General features: G+C 38.1%; 2 protein-coding genes and 1 long non-coding RNA gene across 4 annotated transcripts; all 3 read left to right on the top strand.

The window, feature by feature from the left end:
• Positions 1–1,942: 1,942 nt before the first annotated feature.
• Positions 1,943–3,765, top strand: LOC309489631. 2 transcript variants are annotated; one of them, XR_014202460.1, is made up of 4 exons: positions 1,943–2,581; positions 2,813–2,840; positions 2,994–3,080; positions 3,178–3,765. It is a non-coding gene; the product is annotated as an uncharacterized lncRNA (long non-coding RNA). The 2 variants fall into 2 exon arrangements; XR_014202461.1 differs by having other exon boundaries at positions 2,994–3,765.
• A 5,275-nt stretch (positions 3,766–9,040) lies between these two features.
• Positions 9,041–16,123, top strand: LOC309488853 (olfactory receptor 51E2-like; the record flags this gene model as incomplete). Its single annotated transcript, XM_082157269.1, has 2 exons — positions 9,041–10,016; positions 15,924–16,123. The coding sequence occupies 2 exons, from the start codon at positions 9,041–9,043 to the stop codon at positions 16,121–16,123; spliced, it is 1,176 nt and encodes a 391-aa protein (XP_082013395.1).
• Positions 16,124–20,295: 4,172 nt separating this feature from the next.
• Positions 20,296–21,282, top strand: LOC309489614 (olfactory receptor 51E2-like; the record flags this gene model as incomplete). Its single annotated transcript, XM_082158472.1, has 1 exon — positions 20,296–21,282. One exon carries the CDS (start codon positions 20,296–20,298, stop codon positions 21,280–21,282), a length of 987 nt encoding a protein of 328 aa, XP_082014598.1.
• Positions 21,283–26,676: the final 5,394 nt, after the last annotated feature.

Genomic DNA, 26,676 nt, shown 5'->3' with positions numbered 1-26,676 from the left:
GACTTGAAGATGAGGGGGCAGGAGTAAATCTTCTTAGAAAGTTATTTTTACATAGGCTATACATTGATATAAACCCATAACCACAGAAACTAATTTCAATGAATTAGTTTGTGTATTGCTCTACACTGTAAATTACAGTCTATACTGTACTGTCGAACAGTAATTTCACTCCCTTAAACCATTTAAGTTAAAAAAAAAAATATTTATAAAAGACTGACTTAAACCACATTTATTCTGTGATAAAGAACGGTTTTAAAAATGCACTTCACAAAAGAGAATATAAAATTATATAAAAGAGAATATAAAATAGAACTATGATTAAAGGAATTTGGCCTTTGTGTTTCCTCATATTTAAACTCCTGTGAAACATTTAGTTATAGCTAGACAATTTCCTGTTCCTAGTCACCCTGGTGTGCTAAAAAAAAGGTAAATATTAATTGGAATATACTTCAGAGATATTTTAGTCATAAAAAAATTCTGGGGGTGCCAATATTTGTGGCCAACGTGTTTTGCAGAAAAACATTTATTTCAAAATATGATTTCCCCCACACTTTCAAATCTTTTACTTCAATGAATAAAAATAAATAAAAAAAATGTATGAAAGATCAAAAGGATAAACAATACAATTTATTTTTTACAGCCATTTTTGATCATATTTACCAGGGGTGCCATTAATTTTGACCACAACTTTATATATTCAACTTATAATAATATTTTTTTTCTTTTCATTGTGAATTTCTAGTATATCATTTATTGTTAATGTCATCTTGTCAATTACTTTAAACTTAAAATTCTTATGGACATATATCAACTCCCCCACCTGCTTTGTTTACTCTGTTCATATAATTGAGGTCATAACCTTCTAATTCAAAATCAATTCCTTTAACCTCAATGAACCATGTTTTGGATATTGCTATAATGCTGAATGGATGTATAAACTGTTGTAAATAATCTTTGATTGTATTGAAGTTTGTATACATGCTTCTGCTGTTGAAGTGTATGATTGACAATTTCCCTTCTGAGTTGATACTGTTGTTATAATCATCTTCATTAAAATAGTTACAATTAATATTATTGATAGATGAGAAAAACCTGTTGTCAGGGTCTATTTCATCTTCCAAGTCTTGTGCATTATGCTCAGTGTAGTCAAATGATTTCCGTTCCAAGTGTTCATAGTCCAGAATCCTTTGTTGTAGCCTATGTCGTTAATGTCTCTTGAAGTAAATGAAATGGATGGCATTGTATGAATGTACACAGAATGTTGTCTGAATGTTTTTATTTTTATTAAATTTTTTTACCTCATTGATCCAGTAGCGTTCTCAGTCATATTTATCCTGCTCCTCTATCTAATCACCAAAACCTTGGCCTCCTCTGGTGTTCCATTAAGTTTGATGAATATTTTGCTCTCCGCTCCAGGTCTGCTATCCGCTAAATTCTACCGCTATGATCACAGTAGAAACTGTCACGGTGACAATAACTTTGCAGAAAGAAAGTCTGCTCATGAACATTGCTCCAGTGATTGTTAGCAACAGTGCAAGTGTCCATGAAGCAGCACCAATTATAACAAGAATTGATCTATGGCTCACAATCACATGATACCTCAGTGGTAAACAAATAGCTATTAATCTGTCATACGAGAGAACAGCGAGAGTTAGAGACTGCACTGTAAAAAAAATAATATTAGAGAACATATTGGACATACAAAAATGTAATATATGGCCATATATGTACTTAAATTTTAAATAGCATGACATATATCTATACATATATTTGACTTATCTGAGAACACAATATATGACTGCAACATATATCTATACATATATTTGACTTATCTGAGAACACAATATATGCCTGCAACATATATGAACAAACATGTGAAGAAAATATTTGAGTTCATCCATATATGATACCATATATCTGCATATTACAGTACAGTATTGGTTTCTCGCATATATGGACAACATTAATTATAAATATGTGACATACATATTTGTTTTCCACATATTTAATAAATGTATGTAAACATACACTGTAACCCTTTACTGTAAATTTACAACGAATTTCTTACAGAATTGTACTGTATTTCCATAATACAGTATTAAGCTGTATCTTTTACAGAACAGCTGTAAATATACAGCACATTTCTGTTTTCGTCCTGATAAATTCGTTATATAGGATCATACCATCATACTGACTGAAAAGGCATTGCATTGTGGGATTGATTTTTTTCGCGCTCAATTCAGTTCAAATGTGACGCGTCATGCGAGCAGACATTAACGTTAGGCAGCTACAACAGGCAAACTTGTTTTGTCAGCGGGATTCAACTGAACAAATAATCATTCCTGATAAACAATGTCTGCGAATCTGTGTGCAATTTTAAAGCTTTTTTGAGGTTCAGTTCGGTTCGGTTCGGTTCGTGTTTCAAACATTAGTTGCCTGTGACGCAGCAGAAAATGGACGACGTTAAAGGTAGCAGCTACCTGAGGACGGATGGAAGAATTTGTCATTGAATAATCTGCGCGTGACGATAAGTGGGATTTAGAGTTTGAGAAGATGGAGAATTGTTCAACTGAGTGATACGGTAAGCCAATATATAAGTTTTTTTTTTTTTTTTGCATTTCTACATTGTTTTCACGTAACGTTATTTGGTTTGATTTTGCGAACGCGGTTTACTACCGTGGCCGCGCAAGCAATTCACTGACTCTGTTCACCTGTTTACCAAGTAACGTTAACTTCGACATTTCATATAATAGGCAACCTTTACCATGCTATTTGCATGACGTGCATTTGATATATATTTTTTTCGTTTTAGGCTTTGTAATCTGATGGCCATTGTTAATGTAAGTGCTTTTAAGTAGTGTTACAGTTATAGTCTATGTGGTAAAAAAAAATGCTGTCAAATTCTGTCAGGTCTGTGATCGTGCTTTTGAATCGTTGTCAGAATTTTGCTAGCACATGAAAATCCATGTTCCTAATGCTGTTTTCAAATGTAGTGGGCCTATTCCTGATTGCCATCCCATGGTCCTACAACTACTCCCTAATTCAAAGAAGTTAGACGGTGTTATCCTTCAAGCAGATAAGTAGAGATTATTAAGCAAATCTCATTAATTTGAAATATGTTTTATGTTTTGGTTCTGTTGATCAAGGTTGTGCTGTCCTTTTTAAAAATTGTTTCAGGAATTTGCGTCGCTGATGTCCAGCAATCTACATTTGCCAGAAAGTCCACGACTTATTTCCTGGTATGTAAACATTAAAGGGGTAGATGAAACCTAAAATGAAAAGCCATCATTTACTCACTCCACTGCAAAATATGTTTTTCTTAATTAGTGTTTTTATTTTGTTTCCAGTCCAGATATCTACCATTCTTACATGAAGAAGCATTTAATAGACACGTAAAAATTGTCTTGTTTTCTGAAAGAATAAGTCAAAATTAAGTGAGTTTATGCTTAAAACAAACATAATTATATGCCAGTGCATTTTAGCATTCTAACCAATTTAAATTTTTAGTTGAAAAATTTAATTCATAGAACTATGAATAGACAACTACATCGAACCACAGTGGAACCCACAGTAGTTATTTTAATTATTAATAAAAAAAATATTCCAAATTTTTTTTATTCCATTACAGGTCATTCTCTAAGCAACCAGTGCTGGATATTAAGTTTGGAAGGTCAAGGTGTGTGTGAAGGATCACAGCCTCTTCATCACTGGCCTGGCAGCACTGTTTGCCTCCTCCTATGAGTTCAGTTTGCAGTACCAGGAAGAGGCAGCACCTTGAGTTTGTTCACAGGTTAGTCATTGGCATATTTGCCATTATATATATATATATATATATATATATATATATATATATATATATATATTAGACTGAATTGTGTCACTAACCTTGACTTGACAGTATTTATTATGTTGACTACTGGTATGAACAATATGGCCCTGGTTTCCATACAGGGCTTAGCTTAAGCCAGGTCTAGGCCTTAATAAAATTAGGGTATTTAAGCAGCTTTTATAATGTATCATAAAAAATAAAAAAACATTACTGGTGTGCATCTTGAGATAAAACAGTGGCAGTCATATATTTTAAGGATATGTCAGTGCAAGTTGTTTTCAGTTGAAGGATTAGTGAAAATTCTGTCATTAATTACTCACCCTCATGTCGTTCCAAACCTGTAAGACCTTCGTTCATCTTCAGAACACAAATTAAGATATTTTTGATGAAATCTGAGAGGTTTCTGAACCACCCATAGACAGCAACGTCTTTGCAACTTTTAAGGCCCAGAAAGCTAGTAAAAACATTGTTTAAATAATCCATGTAACTAGTGCAACCTTAAAGGAGAACTCCGGTCAATTTTAACATTGAGCAAATTTTTTTGTAAATTTGGAGTGCTGTCAATACAGAGAACAACGACAAAAATTGGTGTTGCCTACACCGTGTTATCCTCTTTTTAAAATTTGCACCCTGTTGACTTAAATGGGGCAATGTTTAAACCTGCTTTTAGCCTCTTAATATCCTTGATGTGTCATACAAGTGCCCAGCCATGTGAGTGAATCTGACTGCAGTAGATGTGAAAGATATCTTGTTGAAACATCTACAAATGTCCATATATAGGTGAAAATGCCCCTTGAAATCAATTTAAGGTGGCAAATATTACCCCTTAATACATTTTTTTAATTTCTGTCACTGCTGTAAACTGACCACTGCATAGAATATGAAAAATATGAATATCTTTGTCAGTCAGCTGTCAACAGGCCTAAACAAGCCATGGCACCAAGCACAGAAACACAATCAGTAAAATGTTATCTAATTATTATCAAGAAAAAGTTGAAAATATCGATCGAGACATATTTTGTCAATATTGCACACCCCTAATGCATGGTATTAATTTTGATTTCTTCGGGTCTTAAAAAGCCTTAAATTTGACTTTAAAAAATGTGCAGAAACCCTGCTTCATAATATTTAGGTTGAACCACTGTAGCTATATATTTACCAATGTTTTTACCACTTTTCTGGGCTTTGACAGTTGCAATGATATTGTTATCAATGGAAGGACAAAACTATCGGATTTCATCAAAAATATCTTCATTTGTGTCCCGAAGATGAACAAAAGTCTTGAGGGTGAGTAATAATAACAGAATTAAAATTTTTGGGTGCAAACATGCATTTTAGCCGGGTAAATCATGTTGTCATAGCCTATATGCAATAAACATTGCAAGGCTTGTAATTAAGTTAAATTATTTCTGTCACAAATGTTTGACCATCCACAAATACAGTATGTGGATGGTAACCCAGCTGCCAGTATTTTACTGTAAATTTACAGTGAAAAGTTTTACAGTGTACATGCATGAAATTTTTGTATGCGTGTTCATTTATTACTAGCCTATTAGGGTAACTTACTTAGAAAATGCCAAAATTAACCGACCAAGCGCTGACTACAACGGAGCGCGTCTTCTCATGCTGTTACTATAGTTACTATCACTGGCCGGTTACTCACCCGGAGACTTGTTTCGCGGTACATTTATCACATGGCTTATTTTCACAGACAAAAACGAGACGATAACTAAATAAAACTAGTTTTGAATGACAAAAGCCATGACGAAAATCTATTGACATTTTCGTCAACGAATAAAACCTAGACAAAAATGTTAGATAGTGACGATTTGGGAAGCGATCCATCCAGTCAGAACTGATGTCCTGCGTTTGTGGTAGATGCGCACATTTGAACTATAACGTGCTGATCTACCCAGCGGCACACGGGCTGACATGCGCTGAATCCTGCATGTCTCATAAAACGTTAAAAAACTTAAACGTCTGGGAGAATGAGTAGAGCAGACATATAGATCTGAATAAGAGTGACGACGCAAAAAAAGAGCTCTATTCGGTACGGTTTTCTGTGCGCACACACCCGAAGCGCTTCGTGCAGCCATGCACATAGACACCTATACAGCGCGCGAGTACTGAATTGAGCTCTCTTTCGTGTCTGAGTGGACAAATACACACAACATTATGTCGAAATGTCCGTTTTGGAGAGTATTCACGTAAACTATGTTGGTTATGTCTTAAACAGTTTTGAGTGTATCGGATGTGCATCAGTGCAATTGGATCCGCATGTCATTGGACATGATCCGATGTCTTAAAGTGACAGTGGGTAATAAACCTAATGCGGTCTGTGTCCTTAATATTGATCAAGCAACAAAAGAAAAAGAGAAAAGCATTCACTGCTCGTTAATAGCTTTAATAATAATGCATTATATTTAATTCATACAAATAAATATGTCTGCTGCTTGAAAGAATAAAGAATGATGATATTTTTTAGATATGTAGTCACCAGTATTTATTTGTTATTTTTTAATCCAACCAACTCAAAAACATTTTGAGCTGTATGTATTTTTCGTATATGAAAAAAAAAAAAATTTGTTCTGCATGAATACAAAACAGCATTTAACTCCTGTTATTTTTTATTAAATCTGTTTTTTACCTGTTTACAGATAACTACTTTGAATGGAGCTAAATAAATATAATAATATATATCATAAACATTTTAATGGTGTTTTTATTATGTAACTAACAACTATAGATGATAATAACAAAGTACAGAAACAACATGTTTATTTTGGGACGGTTGACATTCACTTTAGGACGGTTCAAATCGTTTTTCAGGACGGTTCCAGGACGGAGGTGAAAAAAGTTAGTCTGGAGCCCTGGTATGGGGGGTACATCACTATGATCATATGCTGTCTTAGCTGCTTTCTCACTGCTGTCATTTTTGTGGTGTTTGTTTTGTTATTGAGAGAAAAGAATGCAGCACATATTTAAAATTCTAAACATTGCCCTCAGTGTGGACCGTGTCGGGATGTTTGTTAACAGTAGCTGCAGGTCATAATGGTACACAATTCTACAGAAACTAACCCTACCCCATACCCTAAAAGGCAGCTTTCACAAGACCTTTAGGCACTCCCACTACTCCGACCTGCAGATACTGTACCATTTGCCTTTAACAGACAGACATCTTAAAAAATGGGATATAACCAAATTGGCACCAACATGAGATATGCCACACGAGTCCTGAAAAGTGAAGCCAAAGCTTCTTGATCGCCCCCAGGTGACTGGATGCTGTATAGGTCATAAACCCCACCCTCTTCATTTAATGTAATGGATGTCAGACAAACTAAACAATCAAATTACACTTCAAATAATTTTTTCCCAAAAATGGTTTCTGTCATTTTATGCAGTTCTAATCACGCTGATGTTAGTTCAAGTGTTCCTTCTTTAAATAAGTTTGATTTTAGTTTTTTGATGCTATAAAAACGGGTATGTGACACCATGATTGACACTACTAGAATGAAGTAGTCACTGAGGCGCCAACTGTTTATTTAAAAAAAATCATCACATCACATTATCAATCGCATCACAATAATGTATTGTGATTGTCAAAACATTTTAGTAACTAAACTGAATTTTATTAGGTTTAGTGACAACATGTTACAATATTTACATGGTACAATTTCTGGTAAGCTAGGTTTATTTTATTTTATTGCTTGACACAAATTTCACGATTTCAATTCAATTCAATTCTTGTGATTTGATTTAATATTGACTCATTTGGATAAATATTAGGTACACAAGATAGGTAAATGTTATGTGACATAATTGTTCTCCAGCTGTTTTATTGACCCCTTTCCGCGGTGGAAAAACACTGATTGATCAATATTATGTATGAGGAATATACATCTCGGTAAGTTGTACTGTATCTTTCAACATTGTTCAGTCCTGTTGATTTACTATTAGCTAGTAGGCTAGAGATGATCGGTTCACATGGCGCTAGGGATCTGTCACGTCAAATTTACAAGCGCCAAAACTGTATTTATTGTTTGATTTTCGTAATAAAATTGACAGAATCTGAGAGCTGAGATTTTTTTTAATATCATAAGTAACCTGCTCTGTCTTGTCTGTCGGTCTCCGTGTCCTCTTTGTTTCGCTATTTTTCTGTGCGTGAGAAAATGGATGTGTGACGTGAGAGCGTGTGAAAAGTGTCAATTGCGTGAGTGTCACGCTGAGTGCGTGAGAGTTGGCAGCCCTGTAATGAGCTGTTCTGCAGTAAACTGTACTAACAGATTCTGCGGGAGTGGGACTTGATATCACAGCCCCACTTCGCGCTCACTTCTGAGCAGACTCGAGACTCAAGATGACAGAGACATAACAACAACATATTGGGACACTGGCAGCTTCACTTACTACAATTAAAGAGAGTTAAGGTGTGTCGTCAATCTTTTTTTACAGTCTATGACACACACACACACACACACACACTCTCTTGTACATCTCTCTTTATGAGGACATTCATTGACACAATGCAATCTCTAGCCGCTTACCCTAACCTTACCCAACACAACTAAGTGCCTAACCCGAACCCTTACCCTAAACCTACCCTTAACCTAATTATAACCTTATACCTAAAACCAAGTCTTGACCCTCAAACAGGCCTTTAAAGGGGTCTCAGAAAGTGAGGACCGGCCAAAATGTCCTCACTTTACTCTCTTTGTCCTCACTCCAATGGTCTAAAACTCAAACTGGTCCTCACAAAGATAGTTGTACAAGTACACACACACACATTCTTTGATACTTGGAAAAGAAAAGAAAAGGTGTTTTAGTATAGACGGTGGCACAGTGCACATGCTTGCATTGATTTTCTTCTCAAGTCTACAGGGAGAAGCGTTGCTCCATCAACTAAAGTCCCAAGATCAAGACAATGATCTTCCATAAATATCTCTGATTACAGGTAGAATAATAATATGCTGGCATCTTAGTAGAAGGTAGATTATGAACCACATGCTTCTTCTCTTTTTTTCTCTAAAGCATTTACCGCATTAACTGTTTTATTATTAATTCAAAATGAATATATCAAAGAACAACTAAATATTTTTGTTCATTAATGTACTGTGACTGTAAATTAAATCATTATTTGAATATTCTCTGTTATTGTGTGCATTTTTATAACAGTTCTTCATCACAGGTGACACAAAAAGCCAGACAACAGCTGTCATGAGCTCCTTGAAGTCAAACTCCTCTGCAAATGAGACCTTTGTTCGTCCTGCAACATTTTTCATCAAAGGATTTTCTAATGTCCCACATGCTAAATACTACTATGTGTTCTTGTCTTTGGTGTATGTTCTGACTGTTTTAGGGAATTTATTTATCATGTGTATCATTTATTTGGCCCGCAGACTTCACACAGCCAAATACATTGCTGTTTTCCATCTGGCCCTTTCTGATCTGTGTGGAAGCTCGGCTTTGATTCCAAAAGTTATTGACACATTTTTATTCGAGCACCAGGACATTTCATATGAAGCGTGTTTGGCATATATGTTTTTTGTGTATCATTTCATGAATCTGCAGTCTTTGACACTACTTGTCTTGGCTAAAGACAGACTGGTTGCTATTTGTTTTCCTCTACGGTATCATGCTATTATTACTAAAACAGCCATGTTTCTGATCATAGGTGTTATTTGGATTTTTTCTGTGACATATTTTTCTGTACTTGTAGGTTCTGTGAATAGACTCTCTTTTTGTAGATCTAATGTGATCGATAGTCATTTTTGTGATCAAGGCCTTGTCTATAAATTAGCTTGTAATGATAATTCTATAAACATTATGATGGGAAAAATTAGCTTTGGTCTCCTAATGTGCACACCACTGATACTGATAATTATTTCATATTTCTGCATTTCTCTGGCTTTGCTTAAGATTGCTCATGGTGCTGAACGGATCAAAGCCATGAAAACCTGCACCTCACATCTCATGTTGGTGGCAATCGTTTATATCCCACTTATAAGCAATAATATTGCAGCTGCCACAACACCTATCCATCCGAACACCCGGTTAATTAACAATTCCCTGACGCAGACAATACCACCAATGCTGAATCCCATCATATACACTCTAAAGACAGAGGAGGTCATGCAATCCATAAAAGAACTATACAAACGAAGTAAGGTGAACACCACAAAAAGAACAAAGTGTACTAGGGGAAATTCAAAACAAAAATTACATCTTTAAACCTAATCAGATGATCATTTAACAAATATTTTATCTAACAGAGTTGATTGATTTTGTATGTTCGATGTTGTAACAGAAGCTGTGTAAACTGTGTTAACAGGCCAAATATGTTTAAAACCTCAGGGTTGAAACCTAGCTGAGCTGCTTTCTGATTGCTTCCTTTGTTTGAAAACTACATAGGCCTATATCAAATTTCAGTAAAGATTCTAAATAATAATGCCTTGAAAAGATTATTTAGAAATTCTTCTGCATCATGTTTATTATCCTGATGGACAAACATATTCACACTCCATAATATATTGATGTCTTGAATGAATCATTAGCTGGCATTTGTTTGAGCTATGATGACTGTGACCCACAAACATTTTCTGAATTAAATATCCAGGGATGGACTCTAAACCCACATAAACAACATAATGACATACGAGATGGCAATACACTATTTTAGGACTGCAACAACAATTTGATAATAAAAAGTCTTGATTTATCTGGTCTTTGAGCTATGCATGAAGAAAGTCTGAATAACATTAGTTTACAGCAGTTACAGTTTCTATGGTGTAAGACTTGGTTTTCCTGCTAAGACAAAAGCTGAGATTAAACCTCCTGCATTAAAACAACAAAACTCACTAATCTGGAGAGAAGATCTCAAAGAAAAAGCATGGGACATCACCAAACTTCTTTCCTTGTATATCTATGCATCCTCCCTCTACCGACTCCCTCTCCTTTCCCCCTTATTCAAGTCACTGAAAATTCACTAAGAATGTATACCACATGTGGTGTATCTTGTGAATCTATTGTTTTTTTTCCCTTTCATGTTTGGTATCACATTAAATGTCTTAGTGTGATTGGTAAAATGGTCTCAATTTCACAGCAGTCATTTGTTTTATGAAAAAGATTGAAAACTTAGAATTCTGTTCTCCTGTAGTGGGTGGTGTCTCTTCAAGATATCTGATTATCCTCTCCATACCCTGAAACTAGGTGTTACTACTACATAAATACTACATAAATAGGCCCAACACAATTCCAAAAATATTTGTGTAGTAAATATTTACAACTCTTTTGTTCTGGTCTGGGTATTTAAGGGAAACTGACAGAATAGTCTTTGGGAAATTCTGTAGTCAAAAGAACCCCATGCAGTGCTGTGTCAGTGTCTTAAAAACACTCACAACATCACTGTGTGTCCCATTGTCAGGTATGCATTTCTTACTCTTAAATTCATTTATGTATTTATTATTTTTGTATTGGCTTATTGTTTACTTAAATAATGGTAACACTTTATAATAATGTTCAATTGTAAGTCATTTATAAGTGGTTAGTTAATGATGAACTAATCATTTACAGAACATTCATAAATTATTTGCAAGTGATACTAACATTTTATGTATGTTTTGTAAATTCCGTTACAAGTCATTTACTAGTGATCAGTAAATGATTAACTAATTATTTACGAAACATGAATATGCGTTTCATAAATGTTTCATAAATAATGTTTTTATTATTTTTATTTGTTGTTGTTGTTTTATGTAGCAATTAGAGGGTGCAGAAAGTGTTGTAAATGCCTTGAATACACGTACAGATCATTTGTAACAGGTAAGTGTAACATATTTACAAGTGATGAATAGTTTACACTTTAGATTAGGGGTTGCAGAAAGTGTTGTAAATGATTTATAACACTTTCTGCATCCCCTAATCTAAAGTGTAAACAATTCATCACTTGTAAATGTGTTACATATACATTCGTAGATAACATTCGTAGATCTTATGCCTTTTTGATTCTTGAAGTGGTAATCTACAAATGAAGTGTAAGACATTTACAAGTGATGAATAGTTTACACTTTAGATTAGGGGACGCAGAAAGTGTTGTAAATGATTTATTCATATAGTTACACATCTATAACATGTGTTGAACACAGTAGTGTGTACTGCAGTTTAAGTGCTGACTGGTGAGGGTATAGACAGCTGTCTTCTATGAAACACATGGAGTCTAAACACTGTGCACCTGATGTGAGCAAAACATTAAAAAAAAATTAACATCATTTATTAAACATTTATGAAACGCATAGTCATGTTTTGTAAATGATTAGTTAATCATTAACTAATCAATTGTAAATGACTTATAACTGAATCTACAAAACATACATAAAATAATGAACATATCACTAAATAATCATTTATGAATGCATAGTCATGTTTTGTAAATGATTAATTAATCATTAACTAATCAATTGTAAATGACTTGTAACACAATTTACAAAACATACATAAAATGTTAGTATATCACTTGCTAATCATTTATGAATGTTTTGTAAATGATTAGTTAATCATTAACTAACCACTTATAAATGACTTACAACTGAATGTTATTATAAAGTGTTACCCATTATTTCTAGTTGATTAAAGTGGAGTCTGGTGTTACCGCAAATCTGTGCTCAGACTAGATCATACCGAAGGCCCAATGAATGGAGCATGGGGCACATAATCTGGGACCTTCCAATTTCTGACTATAACTGACTAAGCAAGTTCCAGTTTCGTGACTATAATTTTTTTTACACCTTTTGTTGTGAGCAAGCAGGGAGCGGCCTACTTAAAGGTAAATAGTTCACTTTGCATCCTCTGACTAAGATCTGAACTGACAAGTTTGTGCCCATGAGCTCATGATTCAGCCGATGTGCAGTCTCTGTGTGACATCAGGTCCCTAATGAACAAATAATTGAAAGTATGGGATACCCAGAATAATCAAATATCTCAGGGCTTAATCTGACTTCAATTTCTAATGTTTATTACATTTAGATTGTGTTTCTAATTAGGAACTAATCATAAATATTGATTATGCATTAAGTTAGATATTTGATTATTCTGGGTATCCCATACTTTCAATTATTTGTTCATTAGAGACCTGATGTCACACAGAGACTGGACATCGGCTGAATCATTTAAATCAATATTTATGAAACACAATCTTAATGTAATAATCATTAGAAATTAGAGTCAGATTAAGCCCTGAGCTCAAATAAATTTAAACTAAATTCTAGAAATTAAATGAACTTCACCGGAGCGCTGAAAAGGCATACACACATTATACCCTTCCCAACGCCGTTAGATTCTGTCGTTGGGCCGACGGGTGGTTCCTTACAAATAGTAAAACACATTTGGAAAATCGCGGATATCACAGCGTGAGACAAAGAAGTTGTCAAAACAGGAGAGAACTTAAAGGCATCTAAGCACCGATAAGCATAACATTGCCTGTTAGGTGCATGTGCTGTTTTATGTGTTAAATTGTGTTTCCCTTTCGAGGTAGGTCTCTCGACATTGCGTCATAGCTGATGCTTTGGGGAAACTGCTTTTCTCCGAAAATGCTGAAGCCTGATTGAATCACATTATTGCAACTGCGTGGAGCAGGTCCAACCACAATATAGCTCAGCATCGAGTGCAATTGCCTCTGATCTTTCGCCTTCACTCGACTATGGTGTCTTCGAGAAGCCACCAATCAATCGCCGTTGGGGTACACTCTTCAGAGGAAGGTAAGGTCCGCTCACATGCTCTTTCCTTCTGCCGCCGAGTCGCGGAGGCTGAAGCCGCAGCAGCTTAAGTTAAGCTTGGGTGATGGGCCTGCGCCGGTCAATTCCCGCATTCCCCTTCGCCGCCACAACACAGCAGCCCCTTGCCTCAGAGCAACTCACGTGGCATACCCAAGCCCCTGCCTCAGAGCAGTGGTCTGTCATGCACAAACGCAAAAAAGCTTCTGCCACTTACTCATTCACACGATATATGCAGCCCCCAGCTTCAGAGCGGCTACCTGCTTTATACAGAGCATGAAGTAGAGCTGTAATCGGGCCTTAAAAGTTCGGCCCGAAAAGGCCCGAGCCCGACAGAGTTTGGCCCGAGCCCGACAAGTACATTTTGATTGACAGCTTTTTAAAAGCCCGAACCCGTTTACAGCCCGACTGTCCAAAAGGCCGTCTATCAGCAGTGATAAGAGTGTCGGAGAATAGCGCGGACACGCGCTTCACACCGCGAGCCGGCACACGCACCACTCGGCGGAAAAGGGAGAGAAAGGAAAAAAGAGACTGCGCCGCACGCACACAGCTTTGTCTTTCGTAAAAAAAAGGAGTAATTTATACATTTTTTAACATCATTTATTCATGACTAACGGAGGCTAGAGGCCACTTGGAAGTTGGAACAAAGAAATAAAATAAGTCCTCCAGAGACCAGCCTCCATTTCACCTCCTCAAGATCCATTTTCACGCTAATCTAAACACATCACCTGACCGCTCATTTACCACGCAACCCGAAGCGCGAGCTGAGCCCGGCCCGAGCCCGTGTAAAATAATAGAAATTAAGACCGAACCCGACCAAACCCGTCGGGTCCCGTCGGGTCCCGTCGGGTCCCGTCGGGTTCGGGCAAAGATCTTCAGCTCTAGCATGAAGCACTTCAGTTACTTTCTCACTTATGTGTTTGAGCAGCCCTCATTTCAAAGCTGCGGTTTGTCTGACATAAAGCACGATGTGCTTTGGCCACTCGCTCACTCTCAAAACGCACACCTCAGAGCGGCGATCTGTCATATATAGCTCTCCCCCCAGAGATCTGTCTAGTATAAAGCACAAAATGCTCCGGCCATTCTCTGTTCTCTCAACGGCTATGCCACTGTTTTCAGCGCTCTTCCTCTATGCGTAGCACTATACCTACTATTGGGCCTGAGCCAGATATGAAACCAGAAAACTTGTGGCGGAAATAACACCCTTTTCCAGTGCGAGGGAAGTGATGTTACGCTGTGTACATTTATGGAATGTGTGATCGCGGCTCTCTCCCCTCTAAAATAAGTGGCGCTTGCGTGCTGAATGATCTGGATGAGTGACTGATCATGTTTTATTCATGGAGCGTGTTTAACCATCAAAGATTTCTGCTTGTCAACCACCCAGAATCCCCTTCTTAGGAAGTGGAGTTGGGCTTTGTTGTCACATGGGTCCAGCACGGGCGGTAACCCTTGGAAAGCACTTTGAAGTGTGATTATAGGAGTTGTGAAGTAGTTGGCGATTCCGATGTGGTCGCCATACTATTGCAATTTAGGTATTATATTATCCTGTGATGTGTAAGGCACTGGCACTGTCACCGTTAAGAAGTTGGTTTGTGTGGGCTTTAATTGGGGTATTAATTGGAATCAAAGGAAAAAAGAGGAGCTTTCTGGACAGTGCTTCACTCCTGCCCCTTCTTTCTCAAGTCTATAGGGAAAATCAACTAAAGTCCCAAGCTCAAGACAATGATCTGTTATAAATATGTTTAATACCTCTTGGCTGAAACATGGTAAAGCTGATTTTTGATTGCTTTCTTTGAACAAAACAATATACAAATAATTTCAGTAAAGATTCTAATAATAAAGCCTTGAAAATATTATTCACATTTTCACACAGTGATTTAAGCTTAACAATAAGTCAAAATAACTTTTTTTTTTTTCATTGCATTTGCTTTAAATGTTACAAATATTTTAGAAATGCTTCTGCATCATGTTTATTATCCTTCTGAACATACATGTTCACATTCAGGAATATATTGATGTCTTGAATGAATTAGCTTGCATTTGTTTTGCGGGTCACAATCAACTTCACAGACAGTTCCTGAATTAAATATCCAAGGGAACAACTTTTTTTGTTGAGAGTGATCCCAGACGTTGTAATGCGAGCATTTCAGTTAACAATTATTATATAATATTTTTTATAAGTATGCAAATACTGAAAGGCTCGCGGGCAGTATAAAATGCACGGACGCGACAATTGCATCAGAATCTCTTTCTTCACGCTGTCATCATGGAAGCTGCACCAGGAATCTTTTTCTCTACGCATCTGATGGCGTCAACTTGGCAAATTTGTGCAGGCCCCATCGACCTGCCCGACGAACATGAGTACTGCGTCGCCTGCCTGGGCCTGGGCCTCGCCCCTCCTCTAAGAACCAGGAGGGAAATGGTCCGCACTATAATGGGGAAGAGACCCACTGCCCACGGCCCTCCCCGTCTGGAGGCGAAGATGACGACGGGGCCTGGAGCCACCACTCCTAGCGGTGCGGCTATTGGCTGACTGTCTGTCTCTTCCGTGGTTAGAGTAGCTTGACCCTGTTTCTCAGGGCTTATCTTCACTACTCTCACGGCCGGATTTAATACAGTTCCCGCAGCGTTGCTACTCAATGTAGAGTTACCGCTCTCAAAAGGGAACGTCTCCGGCTACTATCTTATCCTCGGTTCCCTGAGAGGCGGGAACGAGACATTGCGTTAGCCACTGTGTTCGCTGTTTGATCAGCTGTGCAAGAGTTCAGTCGTGATTCTGACACAACTGTCGAGTTTTTATACTTTTTATACTGCCCGCGAGCCTGTCAGTATTTGCATACTTTGTGACAATTGGCCAGCTGTTCCAAGCTGGCATTAGCCCATAAGATTTCAACAGAAGTGGAGGAGGGAGGAGTTCCCCGCAGCGTTGCTACGCAATGTCTCGTTCATCAAATAATCATGAGCTTACACTCCATTTTTAAAGCATCATATAATCAAATAATCATGAGTTTATACTCCATTTTTAAAGCATCAAATAATCAAATAACATAATAGAAACAAATGTATTGGAAAATCAAACACTTGAACATACGTCAGCATTATAAGAACTACCTAAAATGACAGAAACCATCTTCGGAAAATTTAGTTTAAAGTGTAATTGTTTGGCTTGCATCCCTTTCAATTACGTTGAGAGGGCAGCTAGGGATTTATGAACTATACTGCAGCCAGCCACCAGGGGACAATCAAAATGCTTTGGCTTCATTTTTTAGGAAGAGTGCAGCACACTTGCTATAAACCAAGGACACACAATGGCATACCACTCGCATGTGTGCGCTATGCAGAAAGAAAGTCCATTAGTTACGTCAATTTACAGCAGTGATAAACTAGTTTTTATGGTATAACACAATAGGAAAATCGCAGAGGTAACCAAGTGCGACCAACAAGTTGTATTTCCATTTATCCATATTTACTTCACACTACTCTTCTGAAAAATCCAACATTAATCAACATGGATTCCATGTTGGTCCAGACTGATTTATGCTGGTTAGTGCTGGTATAGTGCTAGTCCAGGCTGGTTTATGCTGGTATAGTGCTGGTCTAGCTGGTGGACCAGCATATTCATGCTGTTTTCAGGCAAAACAGAGCTGGTGAAGCTGGTTCACCAGCATGGTATTGCAGGGTTGAGTCAGTGTGAGTGTATGCAATCAGTGTTTTGGGGGAAATCATTGTTTTTGCTTGCATATTTCTATATTTAACACATTAATGATGTAAAGAACAATGTAAAAAAACAACATAAGGTTCAAATATATGATTTATTGAATTATATTATTATAACTTTGTAAACGCTCTGCTGAAAGTAGAACTGAAATTTTTTATTGTTTTAGTTGATTACATTATCAATCAATGTTATTGGTAAAAAGTTTCTGCTCATCTCTTCTGTTCTTTCCTCTCATCTTCAGTGATTCTGCTTGTTAACCTCAGGTGTCTAATGCTTAATCATCACTTGTAGAGTGAATCTACTTTATTTCACTAACTGCAACATTGCTTTGGTGTTACTTTTACTAAAAATATATGTTTGTTTTACTGTGTAAACATGTAACCAACAACATGCATTTTTATTTATTAAATATTTTTTTAAAATACATTTAGAAAATTGTCTTGGTCTTTAACTACGAACACACACTAAGAAACGTGATATGTAACACATACACAAGTTTTGTTGTGGTCTTGCTGGGATCATACCAGCACCCAAAAGACAACATATGCTTGTCCACCACCCAGCGGGCACATTGATGTCAAAATGACGTCACGAAATAGGTCAAAAATGAAAGTCATATTGACGTCAAAGTGTCGATGTCAATTTGATGTCAAGATTTTGACCTCTGCTGATGGCATTTTGCCAAACAAAAAGGTGAAATGCATGGCCGTACACTTATTACCAGCTTCACCTAAAACTAACCAGATTTACTTTATTTAATTTCCGGTTTAAAGAAATCATATTTTGTATTTTAAAGACACCATGATGGTGGTTAGCGTTTGCTTTAGTTGTGCTCTTGACCCTTGACTTTTTAATATAACATTTTCTCTGGCTGCTATAATTGAGTGTTTATAAAGCACAATTGTTGTAGCTAAAAAAGCCATGAGAAAATGAGATCAGGTGATGTTGGCTGTTTATTGATGATGAAATCATCATCATGTAATTGCCTGAATCCCTGATCTTATTCTGGGTCTAATGTTTTGATCATATTGGACTTGTGGTTATAATATTGTTTAATAATAGAAGCCATTTAATTTTACTGCATGTAAGCAATGTTGTTTATCAAATAATGTAAAGGATTTTAAAAGCATTTCAAGCATTAAACTTTTTCCTCTACATTATTACTTAGCCATCAGTGTATGACACTCAACAATGGTGACAATCAATGAAATGCTTCATGCTGCAGTGCATGCTGGGTACCACCAATCAAAACTCACCCATATCTCCCAGCATGTATTGCGGCTTAATAAATTATGCAGCTGGAGTTGATCTGATTATCTGGATATTTTGTTTGATTGTCACCATTGTTGAGATTCATATGCTGTTTCTTGATGTCTGTGTGCGTCTAAGTAATGCCATAGCTGAAAGGCTTTTGTGCACTAAATAGTAGCTGCTGTAGAATCAAATAACTTATTTTACCATTAATGATTAATTAATGAATGTTCATTAATGAATAAAACAGTTTTAAACCAAAAGTCCTATATAATGAAAGCATAGACACTGAACAAGATCAGGGATTCAGGCAATTACATGATGATATTGTTGTCGTCATCATCAATAAACAGCCAACATCACCTGATCTCATGGCTTTTTTTGCTACAACAATTGTGTCTTTAAAATACAAAATATGATTTCTTTAAACCGGAAATTAAATAAAGTAAATCTGGTTAGTTTTAGGTGAAGCTGGTAATAAGTGTACGGCCATGCATTTCACCTTTTTGTTTGGCAAAATGCCATCAGCAGAGGTCAAAATCTTGACATCAAATTGACATTGACACTTTGACGTCAATATGACTTTCATTTTTGACCTATTTCGTGACGTCATTTTGACATCAATGTTGATGTCATATTGATGTTAAATTGACGTCAAGGTGCCCGCTGGGTTTAGAAGAAAATTTAAGATGGCACTCAGAGGCTTTTGCATCATGAAGTCTTCATATATATATATATATATATATATATACAGTATATAGGCCTATGTGATCCGAAGTAAGTTACTCGCTACTTGAGTAGTTTTTTCATTGGATACTTTTTTACTCTTACTCAAGTAACTATTAAGATTATTACTTTTACTTTTGCTTTGAGTAAATATTTCTATAAGTACTTGTACTTTTACTTGAGTACAGTTTTTGGATACTCTACCCACCTCTGGCCATATAACAGCATTCTGCATCTATAAACCCACACAGTAAACAACACAATGAAATACCAGGCAACATAACAGTATTTTAGCGCTGCAACTACTAATCGATAAAAACAATAAAATATGTTTTTGAAAATAATCCAAAAAAAAGTACACAACCCTAAGTGGTCAACAACAGGAGAAGTTTATTAAGCGTTTCAAAGATGCCCATTACCAAAATGTTTCCTGAGATATACTGCAGTTTAATTAGCTTGAGAGGTGCTCATATTAGAGGCAACTTCGCTGACTGAGCGAGCATCAAACTAAGCGACAAGGAAAGTAGCGAAATAATGTTAACTTAAAAGTTATTTTGATTAAATATTTCTTGCACACACAAATACATTGACACTTGAAAATAACAGTATTTTCTAGACTGTGACAAAGTTCACATGCTTGCACTGATTTACTCCTACCCCTTCTTGCTCAAGTCTACAGGGAGAAGCGTTGCTTCATTAACTAAAGTCCCAACTCCCAAGATCAAGACAATGATCTATTATAAATATGTCTGATTACTGGTAGAATAATAACATTCTGGCAGCTTAATAGAAGGTAGATTATGAAATGTTTCTTCTCTTTTTTCTCTAAAGCATTTACTACAACTGTTTTATTATTAGTTAAATATGAATCAAAGAACATCCAAATATTTTTGTTAATTAATGCACTGTGACTGGAAATGAAATCATTATTTGAATATTCTCTTTTATTGTGTGCATTTTTATCACAGTTCTTCATCACAGGTGACACAAAAAGCCAGACAACAGCTGTCATGAGCTCCGTTCAGTCAAACTTCTCTGCAAATGAGACCTTTGTTCGTCCTGCAACATTTTTCATCAAAGGCTTTTCTAATGTTCCACATGTGAAATACTACTATGTGTTCTTGTCTTTGGTGTATGTTGTGACTGTTTTAGGGAATTCATTTATCATGTGGATGATTTATTTGGCCCGCAGACTTCACACAGCCAAATACATTAGTGTTTTCCATCTGGCCCTTTCTGATCTGTGTGGAAGCTCGGCTTTGATTCCAAAAGTTATTGACACATTTTTATTCGAGCACCAGGAGATTTCATATGAAGCGTGTTTGGCAAATATGTTTTTTGTGTATCATTTCATGAATCTGCAGTCTTTGACTCTACTTGTCTTGGCTTATGACAGACTGGTTGCTATTTGTTTTCCTCTACGGTATCATGCTATTGTTACCAAAACAGCCATGTTTCTGATCATAGGTGTTATTTGGATTTTTTCTGTGACATATTTTTCTGTACTTGTAGGTTTGGTGAATAGACTCTCTTTTTGTGGATCTAATGTGATCGATAGTCATTTTTGTGATCAAGGCCTTATCTATAAATTAGCTTGTAATGATAATTCTATAAATTTAATGATGGGAAAAATTAGCTTTGGTCTCCTAATGTGCACACCACTGATACTTATAATTATTTCATATTTCTGCATTTCTCTGGCTTTGCTTAAGATTGCTCATGGTGCTGAACGGATCAAAGCCATGAAAACCTGCACCTCACATCTCATGTTGGTGGCAATCGGTTATATCCCACTTATAAGCAATAATATTGCAGCCTTAACAACACCTATCGATCCAAACACCCGGATAATTAACAATTCCTTGAGACAGATGATACCATCTATGCTGAATCCCATCATATACACTCTAAAGACAGAAGAGGTCATGCAATCCATAAAAGAACTGTACAAACGAAGCACAGTGAATACAGTGACTAGAAAAAAACATGAAATGTAATAGGAGAAATAAAAAGCAATAATAGCAGATTTACTCTCACTTCATCAGCTGTGATCATTAAACAAATATTTAATATAACAAAATTCAATGATTTTTCATATATGATGTTCTAACAGATTTTGTATTGCAAACAGGCCAAATTCAGCATGTTTAAAACCTCTGGGCTAAAACCTATAAAGCTGCTTTGTGATTCCTTTCTTTTTTCAAAACAATATAGAAATAATTTCAGTCAAGATTCTAAAAAGAAATGTTAGAGCACTATTCTCTCTAGAATGTAATGAATTTTATGTTAGCAGTAAGTTAAAAGAAACATTTCCATTACATTTAATGATGTTTTATTAACAACTTTTGGGAGGAACACATTCAAATTGCCTATCCAATCAACACGACAGGAGGCCTATTGTCATGATCTCCATTCACCTGCCCAGCCACCTCAGCACACTATGTTTCCCAGAATCCCTCCTGGCTCACACCTGCTGACACTACACAATCACCACACCTGTCTGCGATTTACCCTCATCAGCACCTCTCTATAAAGCTAGCACCACACACAAAAGCCTTGTCTGGTCTTGTTGTTCCTAACATGAATTACCTAGCGCTGTGATCCACTCAGCTAATCTTCAGTCTTCTGTTATCCCCGTCTGAAACCGATAAGAACTGTCATTCACCGCTGTCATCAGGCAACTTATCCTTTCACTCAGTCACTCACTTTTTCACGTTGCTTGTTCTCTGCTTAGATTGTGGCAACTAGACTCTCCCCTGTGAAGGTCTCATCGACACGACAGCCATCACTACTGATCCTCAACAAACCAGCCACCATACCGGCGTGATGACTCCGACCTTCAACCAGATGGAACCGCATAAATATTAAAAAATTTTCTGATCCAGTTTGACTTCTGACCTGTAATGCTACCTCAATCATAATCATACACTGATTGATAATCATACACAGTCTGGGCGAAGGTATAATGTGTGTATGTCTTTTCAGCGCTCCAGTGAAGTTTACTTTATTAGAATTTAGTTTCAATATTACTTTAGCTCTAAGCTTAATCTGACTCCAATTTCAAATGATAATCAAATTTAGATCGTGTTTCTTATTAGAAAATAATCATAAATATTGATTGACTTAATTGAGATGTTTTATTATTAGTAGTATCTAATACTTTCAATTATTTATTCATTAAAGGACCTGATGCCGCACAGAGTGACACGCCTCGGGTTTACATGGATCTCACGGACACAGTCTTGCCAGTCTGATCTTGGTCAGAGGGTGCAGGGTTTGCTAATACCTCTTTAGTTGGTTGCCTACAGCTCACTCATACAAAAAAGTGTAGTTTATTTAGCCAGTTCCGTAAAACTTGCCAAGTCAGTGATAGACAGAAATCAAAAGGTCTTCAAATTATGTGCCTACTGCTCCATTTATATATGCGCCTTTAGTTTGAATTATCCTGGACACAGATCTGCTGTAGCACCTGCCTCATAATCTACTGGTCATAATGATTTCAGGAGAGTCCAGACTAAATCAAAAAAAAAAAAAAATTTTGTCAGGTAAAAATGTGTCATGCCAATTACACAAGTAAATGATTAAAAGCCAATTCAGAAATAATCAATACATGACATCAATTACTAAAAGATGACTCTAAGAGTAAGCAATGCATTCCTGACAGAGACACGCAGTGTTGTGTGAGTGTGTTTTGGGTCAATTCATGTACCTCAAGAGGTAACACCTGGTTTTGGGGAAGAGGGGAGATATCTTGAAGAGACATCCCCCAAAGAGGAGAAAATCCTAAGTTTTCAATCTTTCTCATAATACCTACCAATGACAGCAATGAAAGACCAATTTACTAAACACACTGAGACACTTAAAATGATACCAAACATGAAAAGGAAAAACAATAGATTCACAAGATACATCTTATGTGATATATAGACATTCTTAGTGAACTTTTATTGACTTGAATCAGGGAGAAAGGAATGGAGGAGGGAGAGGGGGAAGCAGAGATAAGGAAGGAGAAAAGTTTGGACAAGACAATCTCCTGTGTTCTTTCTTTGAGATCTTCTGTCCAGGGTGTGTTTTATTGCTTTATTGCAGGGTGAGTTTTATCTCAGCTTTTGTTTTAGCCGGAAAATCAGTTCTTACATCTATAAATCCACTTTATAAATAATACCAGACTAAATGAAACGATATGTACAAAAGAAGAAGCATGATACACACAGGCCTGTCTACTATGTGTGACAACACTTTTGTGATGACGTATCTTAAGAAGGTTTTTAAAATTAAAATACTTAAAGTTTATTTTATCTGCTATAGGCTACTAACACAGTTATTAAAAATATAATACATTTATTATAGCTTCTTATACTTTTTCTACCTACCTCATACAGTGTATTATTTCAGAATTCAGTGATGTCCATCTGTCAGTCGGTTTTTTTTTTCAGTGACACTTTCTGTAGGTTACATAGCTACGCCAGTAGATGGAGCTAGACTGTCTTTAAAAAATTAGTAATTTTTTAATCATTACTCAAAAGATTAGTTCTATAACACTGATTCATTGAGCATCAAAAACACTAACATGTAGTGCTCATAAACAATTATATACCCTGCTTTGGCTTCATTTGGAGATATTTTTGTTGACGGAGTAAAACGTCTCGGTTACGTATGTAACCCTTGTTTCCTGAAGGAGGGAACGGAGACGTTACGTCAGAACTGAACCTACGAATTGGGGATCACTTCGAGAGACCAATCCACTTTGAGTGTGACATCGGCATGCAAGCTTTGCATCTGATGCCCCGCCCCGCAGCGCGAGTATAAATACAGAAGTAGATGCATTGCACGTTTGGTTTCCGCTGAGGAGCCGAGCGGGTGGGGGTACAGCAACCGTAGCGACGGGACGTAACATCTCCGTCCCCTCCTTCAGGGAACGAGGATAACATACGTAACCGAGACGTTCCCTTTCAGTTGGTTGCATTCGACATTACGTCAGAACTGAACTGATGAATTGTGGATATCTACCACTGTTGCTGGCCCTTCCAGCACCCTGCATAAGCCTCCCAATCTGCCCCCAACTGTTTGGGTGAAAGCCAGGGCTCTATGCAGAGCGGTCGATCACTGCTGTTCTGCATGACCCACTCAGTGAGACTATTGCATAACACTGGGAAAGTGTGCCCCTTCTAATGGAAAGGGAACGCTGCGGAAGCCACATTCTGCCCGCAGGGAGGTACCATGTGGAAGTTGCACATATGGACTGGCCAAGTAGGGCAGTACAACATATGGAATGTCTCTGGGGTGACTCCAGCCTAGTTAGGGGGGAGACACACTGGCAGAGACGACAGAGCGGGCTCTGGTAAAGACACAGGCTCACAGAAGGGGAGACGAACTGTGGAAGAAGACACATATGGGATCGCCGCAGGGATCGCTACATATGGACACCCAGCCTAGCACAGGTTCCACCAATGCATACAAGTGTTAGGCCTGGCATCAGTCGCTCCGCCACGTCTGACTGCTGAGGGTGGTGGAGGAACTCAACAGGGTTTGCCAAGCTGGGGTACTCACCGGAGCAAAAAAGCGCACGTATCCGGTCCATAGGAGGGGAATGGCATAGCAAGCTGACACAGAACGGGTACCTAGCATTACTGGCCACTTGGGACGATTATACAGGAGGATACCAGCTCTACACGAAAGCTATAAAGTCTAGCCAATGTGTTGGGTGTCGCCCAGCTCGCAGCTCTACATATATCTTCCAGTGAAGCACCTTGTGCCAACACCCAGGAGGAAGCAACACTTCTTGTTGAGTGTGCCCTCAACTCAAGCGGGCAAGACATGCCATGGGATTGATACGCCAAGACAATAGCATCCACTATCCAGTGGGCTAACCTCTGCTTGGAGACAGCCTTTCCCTTCTGCTGGCCTATGTAACAGACAAAGAGCTGGTCTGACATCCTGAAGCTCTCCGTTTGCTCCACGTACAGGCGCAAAGCATGGACTCGACAGAGCAAAGCTAGGGCTGGGTCTGCCTCCTCCAAAGGCAGCACTTGCAGGTCCACCTCCTAGTACCTGAAGGGAGAGGTAGAAACCTTGGGCACATATCCGGGCTGGGGTCTCAGGACTACATGAGAGTTGGCCGGCCCGAATTCCAGGCCCGCTTCGTCCCCTACCTTCTTGATAGAAGCGACAACTCCACTGACTGCAGATGTTCAATGGGGGAACTCTGTAATTCCATAATCACCAGAGACAAGTCCCAAGAGTGAGGGCAAGGCAGATTTAGCCTCCTCACACCCCTTAGGAACCTGATGACCAGGTTGTGCTTTCCTAAGGACTTACCATCAACTGCATCATGATGTGTGTCAATATCGACTTTGAGGGTGGAGGGAGACAGCCTTCGCTCCAACCCATCTTGCAGGAAGGAAAGTACATGACACTGATTGGGCATTTCCGGGGGTCTTCCCCATGGGAAGAACACCACTGAATTAATAGGTTCCACTTCAACGCATAGAGGCTCCTTGTAGAGGGGGCTCTAGCGGAAGTGATGGTGTCTACCCCTGCTTGTGGTAGTCCACCTAGAACCTCTGCGTCCCGTCCAGGGACCAGACATGGAGATTCCAAAGGTCTAGACGCGGGTGCCATAGGGTGCCCCATCTCTTAAGATAGCAGATCCTTCCTCAGAAGAATGCGCCAGGGAGGGCTGTCGTGAGGAACATGAGTTCTGGGAACCAGTAGTAAGACCTGCTACTCATCCTCCCTGACTTTACATGGCTCACAGGGGGAAATGCATACTTGCATAGGCCCCAGGCCCAGCTGTGTGCCAGTGCATTTGTGCTTAGGGTACCCTCGGTCAGGGAGTAAAAAAAAAATGGCAATGCGTCATGTCCGGAGAGGAAAACAGGTCTACCTGTGTGGCTCCAAAGCGTATCCAAATCAGCTGGACCGACCAGGGATGGAGTCGCCACTCTCCCCGAAGCGCATGCTGTCGTGAGAGCTCGTCGGCTGCACGATTGACCACGCCTGGGAAGTGTAAGGGCCCGAAGTGACCTCAGATGCTTTTGACTCCAAAGGAGTAATTGGGGGGCGAGTTGCCACATTCGGCGGGAGCGTAGACATACGTAGACCAGAGTTACTGCGGCTGTGGATGCCATATGCCCCTGGAGCCTCTGAAATAATTTCAGTGGGGCCACTGTCCTGCCCTTGAACAAATTCAAGCAGTTGAATACTGACCCCTCACGTTCCTCTGTGAGGGGCTCTGTCTGGTTGACAGAGTCCAGCTCCATACCGAGAAAAGACATTCTCTGTACAGGAGAGAGTTTGCTTTTTTTCCATTGACCCGAAGTCCCAACTGGCTGAGGTGACTGAGCACCATGTCCCTGTGTTCGCACAACTGCTCTCGCGACTGAGCCAGC

This window comes from Leuciscus leuciscus (assembly GCF_965113295.1).
Source record: "Leuciscus leuciscus genome assembly, chromosome: 24".
Classification (NCBI taxonomy): domain Eukaryota; kingdom Metazoa; phylum Chordata; class Actinopteri; order Cypriniformes; family Leuciscidae; genus Leuciscus; species Leuciscus leuciscus.
This window is presented reverse-complemented; position numbering and strand designations above follow the sequence as displayed.